The sequence below is a fragment of the Anoplopoma fimbria genome, chromosome 20, assembly GCF_027596085.1.
Source record: "Anoplopoma fimbria isolate UVic2021 breed Golden Eagle Sablefish chromosome 20, Afim_UVic_2022, whole genome shotgun sequence".
NCBI classification, from domain to species: domain Eukaryota; kingdom Metazoa; phylum Chordata; class Actinopteri; order Perciformes; family Anoplopomatidae; genus Anoplopoma; species Anoplopoma fimbria.
In genome coordinates this window covers 22,193,973-22,213,939 of record NC_072468.1, presented here as the reverse complement: position 1 = coordinate 22,213,939, position 19,967 = coordinate 22,193,973, and the positions used below count along the sequence as shown (strand labels likewise).

The window sequence follows — 19,967 nt, the reverse complement described above, 5'->3', positions numbered from 1 at the left end:
TATATCCATGGCAACGGCCTGCACGGAGAGTGAGTGTGTGTCTGCACGCACTGAATGTGTGTGTGTGTGTGTGTGTGTGTGTGTGTGTGTGTAGATCTCAGAAGGCTGTAAATAGTCTGATGCTGTCGCCAGAATAGCCAGAGAAACAAGCCGTTCTGCTACCACGGGGTATGTGCATCCATTAAAGGGACAGGCTGGGATTAAGCGTTGAGCTTCATGAATATTGTATGATGTTGAACAAGCGGAGGACATCGCCTGATACTCCCCGAACCCTAATGGTCACTGGTGTGCGAATGTGTGTTTATGGCACCTGTCCGTCAAAATCCAAGTCAAACGCTAACGCTAACGCCTACCTTGTGTTCAATGCTGCTGTTAATAACGAGCTGTTAAAACTTGAAAGAAGCGTTAAAAAGTTGCTCGTCGTGCTAAATTCAGGTCAAGACACTCTGCTGCGTAATTACGCTTCTGCAGCCTTGATCATGAGATGCAAACAAAGGGGCCAGTCACGCCCCTCGTCTTCATCTCATAGTTAAACAAAAGAGTTGTGCTCACAAGGAGGAGATTTCGCTCTCTGACCAAACAAGAATAAAGATGTGAGCCGCCATAACTGCATGTAAATATCATCGCTAATTAATCCCTATTCACATAATTGCTTTTCAACCTCTCAGAGAGTAAGATCCTCATTACTATTCCAGCCAGGTGAGACGCGCTTGCAATGAGAAGGTTGAAAAAAAAAGAAAAAAAGAAAAGCTCATTCCAAAACACACTGTACCCTGAGCAAGAGCAACAAAATTCCCTCCTTGACTTTAATTCAAGGAATTAGCCAGCGTCGCTCAGACAATGTTATACCAGCCTCTTTGAGCCGTTTTTATTCAGAGGATCTGCATCTGTTTATCGAGCCCGAGGCGCCAGTGACTCCTGAAGCACGAGGAGCGATGTTCCCCCCCCAATCCCTATGAAATCTGCTCATGCCACTGCTTTATCTTTATGTTTATGGCAGCAACATGTGCTTCACTACACAAGACGCACGCACAACATTGGGTCTGTTTAGCATTTCATTTGCAAAGAATGTATGCGTGACACATTGGGAATAAGCATGCATTGTGCTATCAGCTCTGCATACATCCAGCATATGAATTTGTGCACATATTTTCACAGAGCTGAAATCTTATTTGTTTCTGTGGTTTGCTTCAAGAGTAACTGTGTTGCCATGCCAACTCTCCCTCTCTCTTTCTCTTTCTGTCTCTCTCTCTCTCTCTCTAACACACACACATACACTCACACACACATTTGCTCTCCCCCTGCTATTCTGTTTAACAGGATTCCAATGCAGAGCCTTGTACACCAATCAGAATAAAGCTCGTAGCAAATTTCTAACCAGTCCCAGTGCAGTTAACTGTTTGGTGCCCCGGCCGATCTCTCCAGGCATTTCTGTCCTGCAGCGTGATTGATAATAGCCCAACAGAGGGGGATATCCAGTAATTGTTTTGATGAGAAAAACGGTTCCTTTTGGAGGAAAAATAACTTTCAGAATAACAATTACAACAGGTACCAACAAGGCGCCAATAGATCATCTTTCTTTCTTTTTTTTTCTTTTTTTTTTTTTACAGAGATAAATAATGTGCTTTTTAATTAAAGTCTATGTCAGTGTAGTGGGTGGTAATCTGGGGAAGCGAGGGGGAAATGAAACCAGTCAGAGGGGGGCGGATATTGGATTTTTAGTGGTTGATAATGTTGACATTTTAAAATACCACAGTGATAAATGATTGATGAGCAACAAGCAGGAGGTGTGTTTGCTCATTTAAGCACTAAACCAGCACTGCACATTGGATGGCAGCCCCCTTTGTGAGGCAGAGTGAAGACTTGAGGGTTGGTTTATCACCGGAGATGACCTTTTTTTTTTTTAATGAAAGCATCCTCTTTGAGATGCTGTGACTTGGGGGAAAAGACAGGTGTTCCCTAAACTGGCAGCCTGTGCTGTTGATTGTTTGGCAAAGTGACATTTAATACACCTGAGATGATTTCTATAAATAAAAACCACAAGGTGGGGAATATCACAAGCTGCATAAAGTGAGAAAAACATTGTTTCATTGCAAGAGGAAGCATCAGAATTGGAAAAAAAAAAAAAAACACACACACATCAGTGATGACTTTCGGCACACCTCAAAATGACACAACAGAGAGGCAGTTGCTAATTTGAGAGGCAGATGATTAGACCCCTCACTGGCTGACACCGCACCATCACTTGAGCTCGCACCTCCTCTCACTCTCCTCTCCTCTCCTCTCCTCTCACACATGCACTCACCATGCTGTCGTAGTGGATGAGCTCCAGCTCGTAGTCGGGCAGGATGTCGCTCCGGTTGTTGACCAGATCCATGGCCATCTGAGCGGAGGGCATGCACGCCTGTCCGCCGGGCCAGCCTCCGCTCATGGGGAACAGAGCTCCGATGTACAGCTTCTTCTTCCCTGCGGATGGCCGTGGCCAGAAGAGGAGAAGTGCGATGAGAGATGCCCGGAGGAGGGACGCCGCATGCCTTCTGCAGACCACCACCACCACCACCATGGTTCAAGGTGAGCCGAACTGGAGCAGGTGAGCCTCCTCCTCCACCTCCACCTCCTCCACCCCCCCACCCCTGGTGCTGCAGAGCGAGCCAAAGCTTATTTTTTTAATTTTTAAAAAAAAAATTTTTTTTTGTTGTTATTGTTGTTAGTGAGCTCAACACGTGTCCGGCTGCTTCCAAACTGGACTGAGTTTTCGGATTTTCCACGTTGCTGCAGCTGTTTTACTTTTAATTGCAGATGTTTAGCGACATTAATTGAGTCTGCGTATCATTTTTTTTGCATAATGCATGCTTAATTAAACACATGCATGCTGGATATTATTATTATTATATATATTTTTCTTGGGACTAAAGTCAAACTCAGATCATGTGAGGACGCGCTGCCTCCAGGTAAGATGCTCCTCAGTCAACTTTCTATCCTGCAACCAGACCCATGTCTGCGCAGATCTCTCCTCACCGAACTAACGTCGCTTTGTGCTCGAACAAAATCGATCATGCATATCAGACGAGCGCGTCAATCAGCTTTGCTCTCCAGTTTTACGCGTCAGGAAAAAAAAAAAGAGGGACGCGTCAAATGAGTGAGGATTTTGGAGCTGCGGCTATATATAAAAACACACACAGAGCAGCAACAACTGGAGTGTGAACTGAGAGCTGAAGCAGCAGAAATAGCACGCAGCATCTCTCTCTCCCGACCAACCCCCCCTTCCCTTTAACGCAGCCGTATTCCAACAGATGAAACAGATTTGCCGCGGAGAAAGCAGGCGCGCCAGAGCTCTGCGTCTGATCCACTGCAGCACCGGCAGGCTGAGAGAGAGAGAGTGTGTGTTTGTGTGTGAGGGAGAGGAGAGAGAGAGTGAGCCAGGACAAGTCTGAAATGTATGCTAAGAGAGAGAGAGAGAGAGAGAGAGAGAGAGAGAGAGAGAGAGAGAGATGGAGAGGAGAGAGAGAGTGAGCCAGGACAAGTCTGAAATGTATGCTAAGAGAGAGAGAGGGAGAGAGAGAGAGAGAGAGAGAGAGAGAGAGAGGAGAGAGAGAGTGAGCCAGGACAAGTCTGAAATGTATGCTAAGAGAGAGAGAGAGAGAGAAGAGAGAGAGAGAGGGAGAGAGAGAGAGAGAGAGTGATGAGAGGAGAGAGAGAGAGAGAGAGAGAGAGTGTGTGTTTGTGTGTGTGTGAGGGAGAGGATAGAGGAGAGAGGAGAGAGAGAGTGAGCCAGGACAAGTCTGAAATGTATGCTAAGAGAGAGAGAGAGAGAGAGAGAGAGAGAGAGAGAGAGAGAGAGAGAGAGATGAGTGGTTGGGAGGGGGCTCTGGGCAAAAATCTCCTCAAAGATTTATCCTAATGAGTTACATGCTGCGCTTAACTTAAAACAACATCCATTCCACCAGAGTCCCCACACAACCTCATTTTGTCACATTTTCCTCTTTGCATTTTGGCTTTGATTTTAAACTCCCACCACTTTGCTGCAGCTGGCTTATTGGCTCACACTGTAGGCTGTAGTGCGTCCAGAATCAATGTCTGGTCAGTGCAGGGAGGCTAAATGTGAAATCCAATGCCAAATCAATGATGTGGTATTTCTCGATATTGGTAAATATGATAAATCCGTGTGGTAAATAACGTACAATAATCAAAGTGATGTCCAAAGCAGCGATGTATAGTGCATGAATCCGTTCCACTGTTCTCCTTTCAACATGCTCACAATAACAAGGTGGCCGTGTTCGCCATCTTAGTTTAGTGTGTTAGCATGCTAAAAACTTGCTAATTAGCACTAATCACAAAGTACAGCTGAGGCTGATGGGAAAGTCATTAGTTTTGAAGGTATTTGGTCATAAACCAAAGCATTGGACACGTTCAAATTTTAACAGGGGAAGTTAAATAATCAAACAATTCAAATTTATCCTGAGGGGGACATGCATGTGTGAACCAAGTTTCATGGATCCACTCAATAGTTAGAAAAGTCAGGAGGATATATCCTCTGGGGAACAAGAATGCCTGTACATCATTCTAATGTCCAGATATCTCTGCCTGTGATCACAGTTGTGGACAGACAGACCGCCATCCCCATAGCTGGTGCTATCGCTAATAAAACCTGATTCTATTCTTTGAACCTGCACGATCAATAGTCATTTTAACGCTGCTGCAACATGGTTTACATTTAACTTCTAGCCTTGTTCTAACATACCTAGATGCTGCTTGACCTGCAAATCAATAACTCCATGCTTACTGGCTCAGCACACACGGGCGATGAGCCACCCGGCTCTGTAACCACCTCTGCTAATTCACAGAGCATTTCATCTCTACCTCCTCTCACCATCCAAGTCCATACAGTGCTGCAGAAGCTGCTTTGAAAAATCAGCAAGAAAATGTGGCAGGCAGTGTCAGTCAGGGCTGACTTCATTTCATTTCATTTCATTTCTTGCAAACAGCAGTTAGTGTAGATAAGAGAGAGATGGGGCTCCCTGCACACAAATTAAAAAGATATGGCTTAAACCAGACAGATCTATAGAAGACTGGTATGATATCATCTTTGCAATATTTATAATGGAAAGAGTCATCTTCTACATGAGGCTTCAGGAAACTAAATTTGATTTCATTTGGGAGAAGTGAAGAATGTATATTTCCTAGAAACAACCTTCTTTTAGCTTTCTTCATCTCAAATGAAAAAAAAACACACGTTCTATTTTTGGTTTCTATAATCAGATTGTAAAAACTGAAAAGATGGATCATTCTGTAACAGTATCTAACTAAAGACGAATGTGTGAACCGCTGCTGTAATGTGATCCTAAATAAATAAAGATATGATTTGTCAACACACAAAGAACGATCATACAGTCATTTTCTAAAATGGATCTTTGATGTTTTGGGGACACATCTGCCAACATCATTTGATTTTGATGAATCTTTTCAGATATGTTACATCTAAAGCTCTTTATCTAAGATCTATACTTTGCAAACAATACTGTTTTTGACTATTATTCACTACACTGTTATTCCATTTCATGCCCCGGTTTTAATAGTTCCTGTGTAAGCGCTCTAACTGCAATCTAATGCCGGTGTTAAAGTTCCCTTTTGGAAATTACTTACTGCAGCAATTGAGAAGAAGGCCATTATTCCTCCAATCTAAATTAAAAACACTCTGTAGTTAGGCGATGGAGTATGACTATTATATTACCCTGGTTCATTACCCGAATCTCATTATCTGGATATCTCAATGTAGCAGAGAGCTTTTCACATCCAGCTGCTAACAAGGCCTCACAGGCTGATGCGAGGTGTGGTGATCATCTGCTGGCATTTGCCTTCCACTTCCACCTCCTCATCCTCGCCGCCACCCAGTGGCCCATCCGACGCGCTATCAATTATTCAGCCGTGAACTTTAAACGCTTTTTTTTGATTTTATTTTATATATATATTCTGCACCATAATCCTACAGCCAATACATGCGAGACGCACCAGCATGGGACGGTGCAGCGTTAACAACCCCCGTGGTGTCAGAGGAGACATTAGCGGTGGCACAGCCTGGAGGAGATGCAACGGAGAGTTCGAGTGCTGTAACATGTTGCTGAGCGGCTCTAATGAGGGGCCTTGTGCCGTATGCCTGTGCTTCTCTGCAGTTTGCAACGCTGGGCATCCTTCAGGGTAATGGCCTGTTTTTTCTTCCTGGCAGATGTGATAGTGGGGAACACACTGTTTAGAATGTTCCCCTTTTTTTTTGTTTGTTGTAACACCAGATTACATTATCCTCCACTTGCAGGGCACTTGTTATTCAGGAGGCAATCTGAATCATCGTGAAAATGATTGTGATGACAACATTTATTGTGTAAAAATCAATCAGACTGTTTCAATTCGCAAGATGCTGACATTTTGTTTCAGAAAGGTTTTTTCATCACAATGCCTGACGGTACAAGTCAGATCCAGTTTCATTGTGTGGAGAAGAGCTTTTGGTCATGGTCTTTTTTGGAGTGTTTCATAAGGCATTTTTTCTTTGTCTGACTTTCCTTGTTGTGCCAGATGGGCAAGGTGAAAAACGCAGGCCGTATCTACACACTGCAGGGACATAATTATTAAAATAACAATTTATAGGAGCATAAACTTTGGACAGCACGTCATAAAAATACAGTTTATCATGCAGTAAAAAGCTCGAACTTCGATACAGTGTCATCATTACATAATTTGTCCGGTAGCAGCAGCAGCAGCACAACACACACGAGTCTCCGATACTCTGCAGCGCCTCAGTTATTAGAGTAATATATCATGCCTGAGTATCAGGGTGGAGGGGAGTTGAGAATATAAAGTTAATTGTTCGCCTGTAAAAATAAATACCCCGCCACTATGGCATAGCTTTATAGCAACATTTGGTAACCAGGTTTATGCACATGGATATGGAGGAGGAATATCTTCTGCTATATCACTATCATAATGTTTTAGACTGTATTCATCAGCTTTAAAAAAATCCATTTGCTGCCACGGTGACTCACATGGGAAGTTTAAATCACTGCTAAAATACCAACGATATATAACCCATCTTTTAAAGGGTGAGTGTGGCCATATTTTGTCTTATTTTCAACAAATCCCATGAAAAGAACAAAACCAAACAATGAATTAATCCATTAATGTGTGGCCAAAGACTGATGTATCTTATTCCTCTGTTCCATAGAGCTCTTACTTTGAACGGAAGCTGGATTCTATTGTTGTCTTGTGCTTTGATTACGATGAACAGGGGCACTGTAGTTTATTTTGAGTCAGTCCCACAGACACTGTCCTGCTGCTGTAAATACTCCCTGGTGCACCAAACGTGTATAAGTCCACCACTGAAAATAGTCTCCAACAAACAGGTTTTTATTCCTGGTTTAGTAGCATTTGCTAGCTGACTACCAGTTTTTTTTTTCTTTGTCAAAAAAGACAAACTAACTTTTATCTCACTGACAGTTTTTAGTTTACTTGAACATGACGTTTTCAACACAAATCAGGAGATGGACTAATGCATTATGGCTTTTCGAATAAGAGATAAATATATATATATATATTTAGAATAAGGCCATCATCTGCTTTTAATGCCTGTGAGCACTTCTACATTTCTAAAATACAATAATAAAAAAAATGTATCCATTATTAAATAGAATAATCTAAGTATATAATAAAGAGTACATATACGTACATATACATTAGTATATAAAGAGTTTCTTTGCTGTTTGGTTTCTATTGACTCTGGTGGTTTTTTTTTTTATAAAGCACTCTGCATATGGGGAAACAGAAACTAGAGATGCAACCCTACTGCATATGTGTTTGCACACACACACACACACACACACACACACACACACACACACACACACACACACACACACACACACACACACACACACACAGGATAGAGCAGACACAGACAGGAGCAGGGTATTAACCTTTCTCCCGCTGAGGAGGCAGTAAGTGGGTGGTGATGGCACATGCAGTGGAGAGAGAGAGAGAGAGAGAGAGAGAGAGAGAGAGAGAGAGAGAGAGAGACAGAGAGAGAGAGAGAGAGAGAGAGAGAGAGCATAGCCAGAAGGAGGTCACTATTGAGACAGAAGATGGAAATTTCTATTTGAGGAAACAGTGTTCTCTGCTTCTTTGTTAATTATGCGATTGTCAAGTCTGTCCGTGACATTTGGAAAGTTTTTATTATTTTTTTTTATCAGCAACTTCTGGGATTACTTGCCCTGAAACTATATCTGAGGTTTAGTGTGTGCATATATATATATGTATGTATATATATATATATATATATGTATGTGTATATATGTGTGTGTGTGTGTGTGTGTGTGTGTGTGTGTGTGTGTGTGTGTGTGTGTGTGTGTGTGAGGGAACAGGTGTGTTTGTCTCTGTGAAAAAAGGCCAGCACAGGTCTATGCCTAATTCATTGAGTGACTGTTGTGGATTTGCAGCTCGTGTATGATTCAACATCCGGCCAATTCCTAATGTGGTGACATAACTGTGCAAGAGGGTGAGCCATCCTGCAACAGCAACACATGTATTCATCATCCTTTGTCTTGATCAGATACAACGTCTGCACTATAGTTGGTGTTTTGACTCTTTATTTATGAGGTCATTTTTTAGAAATATTACAGACCTGATTATATTTAGATCTGCCCGGCGACAAACTCACAGCTCACCTTCTTCATTTTCAAAATCCATCTTGCTCTTACTCTAGAGGGCAGGGGCGTGTGTCGCAAAATACGATAAGCATCAAACTAATATACAATTTTCATTAAAACTTTTGAATTAAAATTAACTAAAGACATAAATGGGTTAGTGTGGAGGAGTTGAGTTGAAATTGCTATCTCACTAATGATGCTTATGAGCAGATTATTTTAGTCTTAATCTTCTCTCGCGGTGCTTTTGATTCATAAAGGAAGGATTTGCTCAGTACTCAGCGGTAGAGAAATGTTCCTCATGTTCGTTGGCAGGTATGGAACTGTGGGGAACGCTGTCAGATAAAATGGATGTGCTTAATATTAGATATGAAAAGTCATTTATTTAACTGTGTCTGCAACTTCAATAATCTTGTTTCTCATGGCAGAAAAAAATAAAAGATTTAATTGGACAAGCTGTTTATAGAAGAAGTTTCCTTTTCCCTATGAAGTCCAGACACATGTCTGTGCTTTAGGCTGCTGCTGCCCTCTTGTGGCTACAGCACATATTACATCTGCAGCACAGGATTTTAAGGCCTGAAGTTTAACTAAAAAGATCAAAGATCTCTGTGCACAGTGACATTCAGATACATTACCATACGCAGTAAAAACAGAAAGGTTATGTAATCTGGGTCAGACATTTCATGTTTTATTCATAACGCTTATGTGATGTTTTAAGGGATACACTTTTCAGTAAAATGTCCTTCATTTCTGATTTATTTGTTGTTGCATGGAATCTTGTTTGTAGCAGATTGTATTAGTTTGACAAGACGTTTTTGTAATGAAATTTTATATGTGAGAAGTTAATGTCGTTCAAATGTTTCATCTCAGTTTTAATGTTTTATTAACACATAAATCCATGCTGACCGGGCACTTGTATGTCCATCACACATTAATAAACATAACTAATGAACTATTTCATTGTAGTAACATTTGGTTGGCATGGACATTGTAATAGAATAAATAATAGAAAAGAAAGAAAGATTCCTACCTGTGTAGTTTCTGTCATCTTTGGCCGGCAAACACACAAAAAGAAGCAAAAAGAAAAGTTGATTTAAAAAAATGCAATTCAAGTGAAAACAGAGCAGCTAACAAGAAGGAAAAGATTATTGTACTCAAGAATTTGATAGGAAATCCTGATGTTTTTATAATTTTTGTACTTATGTCTCATATCTGTTTGTTGGCACTTTCCACTCTGCTGCTGTAATCCTGAAATTTTCCCCATTGTGGGACAAATAAAGGATTATTTTAAATCTTGAATCTTGGTGCAGTAAAGCTCAAAAATCAAATTATTTCCATCCACTAGATGGCAGCAACACACTTTGCAGTTTTCCTGAGAAATGCACTGTAGGTTGGATGCTGAGCAGTCATTTCCTGTGGTGGATATTATGTAATCCTACAATAGTTTACAGACACACATCAAAAATAGACGGAAAAAAAAATCTAATCTATAGTTATTTAGTTTAGGTACCACAGAAACCTTAAATCAACAACATGGAAAAATGAAACGATCAGAGTCCGTGAGTGAATCGTAGAGCTTTTAAAGATATTTTAGCTTCTTTTTTTTTATTATTACACAATAAGTCACCTAGTTTTCAGTTGCTCAGTCCAACTGTGCTCATAGTTCCCTCTTTCATCTCTTTTAATACAACCATTCCCATAGCAACTTTAGTTGGTTGCCATGCCAACCCCTCTGATGACCAGTTGGCAATCTCATATCTTTCAGTAAATCCTCATTTATTTTGTCCTAATTTGGACAAATCTTTTCAGACCTGCCAACTGTTGTAAGCGAGAACTCTCTTGGGTGTCGATGATATCACAAACATCCACTCACACTCATATTCACTGTGTATTTATCCAGTGAACATAGTTGAATGTGTGGGACATCAGGTATTAACTTGTATTCATCATTGTTTGTTTTTCTTTTACCTGCCTGAGCCAACTGTACAAACTATCCCTTTGTGGATTACACTCTGATTGGTTGGATCATTTATTGCCTAGCAACCGCGCTTCGCCGTTGTGAGAGCAGGTGTTTGTCTTTAAAACCTCGTGTCCCCATTTTTTGTGGGGCAGGCTGCACAATTGAGCAATATCTGTGAAATGAAATGGATGTAGTCTGTTTATCTGGCTACAAGAAACATTTCTGCCAATAAGAGAATCAGTAAGGAATTTAAATTATACACCAGCTGGGGCTGCAGCAATCGATTTTCACTGTCAGAATGCCTATTTTATTCAGCAGGGGCCACGTTCATTCATTGAAATTGCTTGTTTCATTCGCTTTAGTATCATATATTACAAAGAAAAGCAGCTAGTCCTCACATTTGAGAATCTGGAAACGGAGAATGATTGGCATTTTTCCTTCAAAAATCGTTGAGACAATGAATCAATTCTCTAAATAGTTCCAGATTACTTGTCTGTCTATGAATTTAACAAATGGACAAATCGCTTCAACTCAAAAAAAAGACAGTAAATCACTTAATCTTTTCTTCAGTGGTAAACAAAACAGTCAGTGATTCTCATAATACAGTGAATCACAAATCCTATTTTCGGAATGAATGTATTTCTACTTGATTGATATTGAGAATTTATATCAGAAACATTGACACAAAGCTGTTCACTGTAGTTTAAAAGCTTTCTAACTGTGCTTCTCTACAACTAGACCGGCTGCAGTGATAATGTAGATGTCAATAATCACCGTCTGTGTTGGCATTTAGCCTGCAGACCCCTACTGAATCTCCCCGGAGACAGTAAATTACATCCCACCATACAACATCATTCTTCTCAATTCTACTCTAATTGGAAGCTTAATGTAAAACCTCATTTAGTCACACATTTAGTCCGTCTTAGACACTCACAGAGGCAGGTTGGTTTGGGCGCGTCCCACTTGCCCAGTTTAGTGCAATGGCTGATGTTTCTGCCCTCCAGGATGAAGCCAGCGTGGCAGCTGTAATGGAGCACTGTGCCCTCCACCGGCGGCCCGGGGGGCTTCACCGTCACCCGGCCGTTCTCCAGGGAGGTCCAGACCCGCGGGCACAGCAGCACTGGGAACCAGACGAACCACAGAAGAGAGATGGAGGCAGAGACACGGGGAGTTATGGAAAGGTAAATGCATAATAACTACAGTAACACACAACAAGTTTGTTGCACTTATTGTATTCGTATTAATTTGCTTCTGCACTATACTTTTGCTCTGGTTTATGCTTTTAGATGCTTGTTTAAGAAAGGAGATGCACTTATGACTTCTGGTGACTAGTAGTTCTCTTGAATACATTACATTACATTACAGTCATTTAGCAGACGCTTTTATCCAAAGCGACTTACAGGAAGTGAGTTACATACCTATGTTGAATACACTTATTGTAAGTCGCTTTGGATAAAAGCGTCTGCTAAATGACTGTAATGTAATGTAATGTAATTAATCAGAAGCGAAAGGGCTTTGGATGAGGAATTAATGGTATTGGTTGTCCAAAAGCTCAATGAGTGTTGCTAAATGACCAGCACACAAACACAGCTATATTAATGATATATTAACTCCATATAAAGTTGTTATTGTGACACGTTACTTAGACAAACAGCAGAGCAGACATGGAGACATTAACCCCTTATTTAGACTTGTGTTTCTGGGAACTTGATGAACGTACTCTCAGTATTCAGTTTTAGCTCAGTTTTTGGTCTCCAACAACCCCGGAGGAAAATATTTAGCACTTTAGCTGCTAAATGCTTCACATTGTTCATCAGCTAGCTGCTAACTTTCTCATCAGGTAGTGTACAGTTAGTTTGTCAGAGCTTACAGTATATTCCCGAAAAAGTGCATATAGTGCCGAAAGACTCTTTAAGACTCTTAATTTGACCTTTTCCTTGACTCTCTGCACCACATAACTGTATCGAAAATTGTATATCACTTATGTAAATCAACATTGCCTCTTCCACTCAAATTTATATTTTCTAGCATTATCTTTAAGGGAACTTAAAATGATTACATATTTTAGTGATAGATATGTTTTTCTACAGTACATTACATGTGTGAGCTCTCAAGTTTTTCCTCCTAACTATTCCTTAACATCACATGCCAACATTCATACTAATCTTTCCAACAGTTATTAACTTTAACTGTCTGCCTCGCAGTCCGTCATCGGACAGTCTGAAGAGCTGCTGCAATGCATTCAAATTCTTGCTAATCTCGTAGGCCTATACATCCATGCATTTCTCCTCTCCTCACAATCCACATACTATGCAGGTGGAACGCACTACACACTCCATTTTATGTCATAATTAGTATGCATAGTATGTTAGTCTGTGATTTCTAACAGAGCCCCAGTGTTCACAATAGTAAGGCTACAGTCCAATGGTGTTCCGTCAGAGTCAGGGGGATTCTCATGATCATCTAGTGTCAGAAAGTCTGCTGCAGGTCAGAGATCAGGTCCTGGAACATGCTGTAATACTCATATTGTTGTTAAACTCAACTGCAGTCATTCATAAGCCACTGACAAACTGGAATTTAGTGACTTCAGTTAAGTCTTTAGTTCGCTTTTATCATGACCAAAGTTTTAAGACAGTCTAGGATAGAATCATTTCTCTGTAAACACGACTAGTGATGTTGTTGATCATTTGACAAATGACCCTTTTGGTGGAGGAATCAAGCTTCACTGATGGATGACAAGACTTAAAAAGTCTGCAGCCATGCTAGCAGCTCGTTTGATTGATTTCTTTATTTTCGTGTCATGCACATAACTTGTATTATTTCACCGCTCAGTCTTAAACAAAATATTATACTACCTTCTCTCCCAGACCTGGCAAATAAAATCAGCTAAATAAAAAGGGTTCCTTTCCGGAAGCACAACTCAAGATGTTTAAAGTCATCAAGCCAAAAAGAAATCAACATAAATGGAGTTCATTTTTACTGAAGTAGTAGTGCTTTGAGTTAAACGCTAACAAAGCACGCTAACAAGCTCACAATGACGATGCTGACATGCTGATTGATGTTAACAAGGCGTCTTTACCATTTTAGTTTTAGTGTGTTAGCATGATAACATTATTTAATAATCACTAAGCGTGAAGTAGTAAAATATTAGCACTGTTGGTCACAAATTGCAGCCCTCGTGACAAAAGCATCTGTCATCTGTCATCTCTGCTGGCTATTACTGCTGCTGAAATTTGCTACCCAGTGTTGAAATAAATGGATGATACACACCATAGCAGGTGTATAAAACATGTGAACAAGCAGTGCAGAAGGAAAAACAACAGGATGCAAATGAGCAATAAAGTAAAGATGTTTTGCCAACGTCTGAGGAGGGAGGAGATTGCTTCTGCCTCTTGAGCAGCTTTGCCTCTGAGAAATCTTTGCATGTGTTAATGTTCTATTTTCAGGTATAAGACTCCGGCATGCATCTGGACATTTTTCTACTCATTCATTTAAAACAATACAGACACAATATAAAAAGTATTAACTGCCCTAGGAGCACCTTTCACCCAAATACAGATAGTTTGTGTTAAGAATCCTTTCTGACAAAATGGCTAAGCTCTTGAATATAATTTGTTTAGCAGCCGAGTTTGTTGAATCTTCCTTCCAGCATGTGAACACATAATAAAACTTCAATCTGCACATTGCAGCTTGTGCTCTTACATAAGACAGAGAAAACAAAAATCCTGCTTTGGAGAATGTGCTCTTGGGAAAAATAAATTTCACTGATGCTTGAATGTGAACCGAAAGAACAAAAACAGGAGATGTAACAAGGATTTGATTGGATTTCCTGGCCGTATTCTCAGAATTTGCAGAGGCAGGGTAGATGTGATATGAGTGGAAATTACATTCTCGCTCCAATACCCAGCTAGTATCAGCCAAAACTATTCTCTATGGGGGTATCACGTATGAATTCACATTTACATGTATTAATTTAGCCCTCAGTCAGACACATATATCACAGATTAAAAATAAAACTAACTACCCAGCGGGAAACAGAAAATAGCAAACCTAGTCATCAGAATTCAGAAAAACAAAGTATGTTTACAAGCTCTGGTTTGGGGCATATCACCTGTACAGCAAGAGAAGAATTTCACTGAAATAATTTGTGACCAATCAACCAAAATGTGTGACTTAAATAATCCCACCTCAAAAGGTCCACTTACCAGTTTTTTGGAAGCTTTCAAAAACATCTCACACCATCAGATGTGGTTGAAAGCTCCAAAAAAAGCTGGTTAGTGGACTTTGAGGTGGGATCATTTTGTCACACGTATTGTTCCCAAGATCAAGAAAGAAGTCACGTTTCATGTAATGAAACTACACAAAATAGCCAAAATTGTGTTTTTAATCATTAAAAAAATGGAATTACTGCCTCACAGTTCTTTGCCTCTACAAACCAGTCCAGTTGCAGTTTACATCCATGTCTGTTCAAATTCATGAATCATTTTATCCTATTAGACATTTGTTTGAAACTGTCATAATTAGCATATCAATTCTTGAGTTATGGCCCAAACTTTTTTTTTTGTTGGGTTACAATGACCTTTGACCACAAGATTCTAATAAAGTCATCCTTGAGTCCGAGTGAAGTAGATGTTTGAGCCAAATTTGAAGAAAAAAATCGCTCCTGGTGATTCTGAGATATCGCTTTCACAAGAACTGAGCCGACAGACGGACAATCCAAAAACATAAAGCCTCCACCATGAAAACTAAAAAGTGCTGCATGCATATGTGTTCATCCCCTTAGCAATGAAACCCCTAAGTAGGACCAGGTGCTACCAATTACCTTCAGAAGTCACATAATTAGTTAAATAAAGCCCACCTGTTGGCAATCTGTTTCACAGGATCTCAGTATACAAACACCTGTTCTGAAAGATACCGGAGATTAAGTAAGCGGCGCCATGAAGTGCTGACTCGTACCTCAGTCCTCAAAAAAAAAAAGAAAGATTGTGCACTTTTCCTCTGCATTTATGGGCTTTTATTTTATTGTGACTTCATTTGATGTGGAGACAGAACACGTAGGAAGTCGTTTCTACAAACAAGAATTGTTTTGAAAAGAGATGGGAAGAGGGAGGGTGGAGGTCAGGATTAAAGGGAGATGAGTCATAAAAAAGACAAAAAGGACTTACGACATGTGCTGTGCAGCGTTATGTCCGTCCATGTGCCGTTGGGTAAACACTTCCTGACCTTGGGTCCCACAATCACCCGGTTTCCTCTGCAGATGTACTCGATCTCATAATCCACAGGGAGGATCTGCACACTGCGGATCTGTAGGAGAAACACGAACACAGAGAGAGTGGGAGAAGGAGGGACAGTGATTAGAGCATGATTGATGTTCTCTCATACCAGTTTTTTCCTCATTCACTCAGGGTCCCTCTTCAGTCTGCCTCAGCGGAATAAACTCTGATGCCGTATGGCTGTGGCAATAAAGTTTTACTAGTAGGAACACTTCATGGCAATATTGTCTGAATTGATGGGCTGTCACACTCTGAATTATACCTTTTGTAAGCAGGATTGCCCAGCTTTCAGCTTCATGTTGAGGTGTGTGTGTGTGTGTGTGTGTGTGTATGTTTGTGTAATGTACAGTATGTGTGTTTTTCACATGTGTGCAGGGATGTGCACAGACATTTTGGTGTTTGGTGTCACCCATCAGCATACCCATGTATTGTTTAAAATATAGTCATTTAATTAATCACAATACAATTTTGAATTTGTAAAAAAATAAAATAATTTTAAAGATTAATTACATATTTAAAAACTGCCCACTGTAAGTGTAATTTAACATAAAGCCCAACCTGGTTAAAAAAAAAATGCAATTTTTTTTTTTCTGCATCCTTCCCATCTGTCTATATAAAGCGTTTTACCCCCTGCAAAAATGTTTTTTTCTAAAAGTTTTTTCGAAAATGCGCTGTGTTCAAGTGTTCACACCTGAATAGATTCTTCAAGGAAACACCAAATAATGCTTAATGAACAGCAAACATATGACATAGAAAAGCTGCAGCAACATCGCTTTTTTATGCATGCCTATCAAAAAGTAATAAAGGTTTAAGATAAGATAAGATAAGATAAGATAATCCTTTATTAGTCCCGCAGTGGGGAAATTTGCAGGCTTACAGCAGCATAGGGTAAAGTGCACACAAGAGACATAGTAGAAGAAAGACAAGATCAAAATAAAAATGAAATAAAAAAACAAGTATTATAAATAAGCAATAAAAAACAGTAGAAAATCAACAATAACTGAATTATTATATTTACAGACAGAAAAAACTGAAAAAAGACGTAATGGTGATTTAATTTGGTCTATCTTTAGCAATTATGTGTTACTCGTATTTATGCCCCCCCCCCCCCCAGAGAGGCAGCTCAGCCAAACAGGAACAATGAGGCTCTTATGTGGGGCCAACTTTAGCCGGGCCTTGTGCACGTCATTGTGTGCACACGTCCAGAATACTGCAAACAGATTTCAAACATTTCACTGGCTCGGCTTCAACACCTTGAAACTGAACCAATCTCTCTCTCTCTTTCTCTATTTTGAGTTTTGCTGCAGTACAGAATTCATTACAATCTTATGAGCTTGTTGTCTCCCTCCACTCAAAAATGTATAGTTTCACCTGAATGTTTGAGCTTCACTGTGCAGAATGATGTATGTGCAGAGTCTGTTTTCACATTCATCTGCTGAAGATGGAGACTGTCTCTGTGCTCACGTTAATTCCAAGTTTAACATATGAGCATGATTTTTGCCACATCGCAACTAATTTGGAAGCCAATCAAGGTCCATTATGCAACTCACACAGTTGTGTAAAAACTTCAAATGGAAACTTGAAACCTCCAGTGCATATGCATTGAGAGTAGACTGGTGAAGTAGGACACATCTTGAATCCAGCAGTTTGAAATCTGGAGTCTGGATTCAGTAGTACTGTGTATGTCATCTTAATAATCTTAAACTGGTTAATCATTTTTGTAAACAATTATCAACCCGCGTTATTATTAAAAGCAGATATGTCAGATATGTTTTAGACCAAGTCTGGAGGGGATCTTTAAATAAACATACAGTAGTTCATTCTAGTGTTCAGACTAGATGGCAAAAAGGGAATTTGCACAATATACATTTATGGCTTTGTTTTTTGTAATTTACAACAAATTTTCACGTGAGCAAAAATTAAGGGAGAACTATCCATCCATTCATCCATTTTCCGTAACCTGCTTATCCAGTTAAGGGTCGCAGGGGTGCTGGAGCCGATCTCAGCTGTCAATGGGTGAAGGCAGGGTTCACCCTGGACAGGTCTCCAGTCTATCACAGGGCTGACATATAGAGACAAACAACCACTCACACTCACATCCACACCTACGGGCAAGTTAGAGTCTTCAATGCACCTAAGCTGCATGTCTTTGGACTGTGGGAGGAAGCCGGAGAACCCGGAGAGAACCCACGCTGACACGGGGAGAACATGCAAACTCCACACAGAAGGTTGTCCAGCCAGGGAATTGAACCCGGGCCCCTCTTGCTGTGAGGCGACAGTGCTAACCACTACACCACCGTGCAGCCTAAGGGAGAACTAGAGCTATTTAATATTTCATCTCATTAAACCGGCTGTATGCATTTATTATTTAAAATCCACGAAGTCAGGAGATTTTCTTAAATCTCACTCACCTGTCATTGGGTCAGTCAGTACAAGTTAAACATTTGAAATTGTAATGGAGATCCCAAAGTTTCCAAGGATACCAAAAATGATCAGGCTAAATTTGTCAGATATGTGTGTAAACGGGCATATTTAGCGCACAGACATTAGCGTGGTACCTATCTTCTCGTCTCTGCAGTAAATAAAAAAATGTATTTCTCAAACTGTCTAACTATTACTTTAAGTTTTAAATGCAATAACGCACTGACTTATGGTGTAATAAGGAAGTCAGCTGATATTGTGACTTCTGAAAATACTATTCTTGGACATTGTTACATCATTAGTTGGTATAATTATATCAATAGCTTAAATATCCCTCATCATATGGAGTAATAATCCCCAGCTAATTTAAGTTGTTATTGCTGTAAACTTTATTTACTCAGGCTGTCATAATGTTTTAAAGAGATTAGAAAGAAATGACATCACAGTTAGTATTAGCTGCATAATACTTCCAATTCTATGTTATGTATTTTGAAACTCTTTGAGCCAGTGTAATTTAGATTCAGATCTCTAACAGCGTCTCTCTGTACCTGTTCTTGTGTCAGGCCTCTGTAGCGGATCCCCCATCCCTGGGAGGCCGGATTATAGCACAGCCTGAAAAAGAGAAGAGGAAGAACAATCAAGGACACCAAGAGCAGAGAGGGGAACGCTCTTTTTATCTTATTTATCTTCCAGATAATGTAGACACATTACAGCACCGTCACATACTGTCAATTTAACTGATGCTTTCCTTCAATGTACAAATAACCGCGCTTCATTCAGGTCACTTAGCGATCCCTGCGGAGTTACTTCTGTCCATTAATGCAGGTTATGAACACACAAACGGAAGCACATATTCAGTCACAAACACAAATTACCTCCAGTTGATGAATTATGTATGGGCACAACGAGAGATGGAAGAGCATAGAGAATAATCAGGAACAATGCTCGTGCCATCTCTGGATCTGAAAGAGAAAGAAGAGAGAGGTTTTTAAAAAACATCTGACGTGGAAATTGAGGGTTTTTCGAGGAAAGACGGCAGAAATACTCGGGAGACAGAGAGAAAAAGGGTTACTGAGAAAACACTCTTATATTAATGCAACACTCTCAGTCGGTCCACTGCTGACTGTCCTTCTGAAAGAGGGATGCATCAACTCTTTGGCACAAACGCTCCCTTTTTTAACCTGCCTGACTGTGCACAGAGCGGACGAGCTGCTAGATGAGTCCACTTTTCCTCTCCCTGCCTCTATTTGTGTTTGCAGTGCAGACAGGCAGTTGATAGCCAGCTTGGCCTCCTTTCAAAAGCCCAGTATACGAAGTTTCATCTCAGGTTTATGATGGCCGAATCTTTCGCAAAAGCGGCTGCCCACAGAGACATTTCAGGCCAAGGCACACTCGATAGATTTCAGGGGGTAGAAAAGTATGTGGAACTGCTCGTAGACTGTGGAAAGGTGCTGTTATGTGTGTTGATAGGAATGTAAAGGCACAAGGACCCACCACACCCAGTCACTCCTATAAGCCAACATTGTCAGACTTACAATGGACAGTTTAAAAAAGACGTTCTTTTATTACATTTTTTTTTTTTAATTACCCACAGTGCAACTTGACTGTTGACATCACTTGAGGCAA

At 40.3% G+C, this 19,967-nt stretch overlaps 1 protein-coding gene across 1 annotated transcript in view; it reads right to left on the bottom strand.

Moving 5' to 3' along the window:
* The window catches only part of gabbr1a (gamma-aminobutyric acid (GABA) B receptor, 1a), a 58,990-nt gene extending 39,695 nt beyond the window's left edge, over positions 1-19,295 (bottom strand). Inside the window, 7 exon segments of the mRNA XM_054622129.1 lie at positions 2,306-2,466; positions 9,718-9,735; positions 11,582-11,767; positions 15,813-15,951; positions 18,890-18,918; positions 18,921-18,953; positions 19,217-19,295. Of these exon segments, the coding sequence (XP_054478104.1) occupies positions 2,306-2,466; positions 9,718-9,735; positions 11,582-11,767; positions 15,813-15,951; positions 18,890-18,918; positions 18,921-18,953; positions 19,217-19,295 (645 nt within the window).
* Positions 19,296-19,967: the final 672 nt, after the last annotated feature.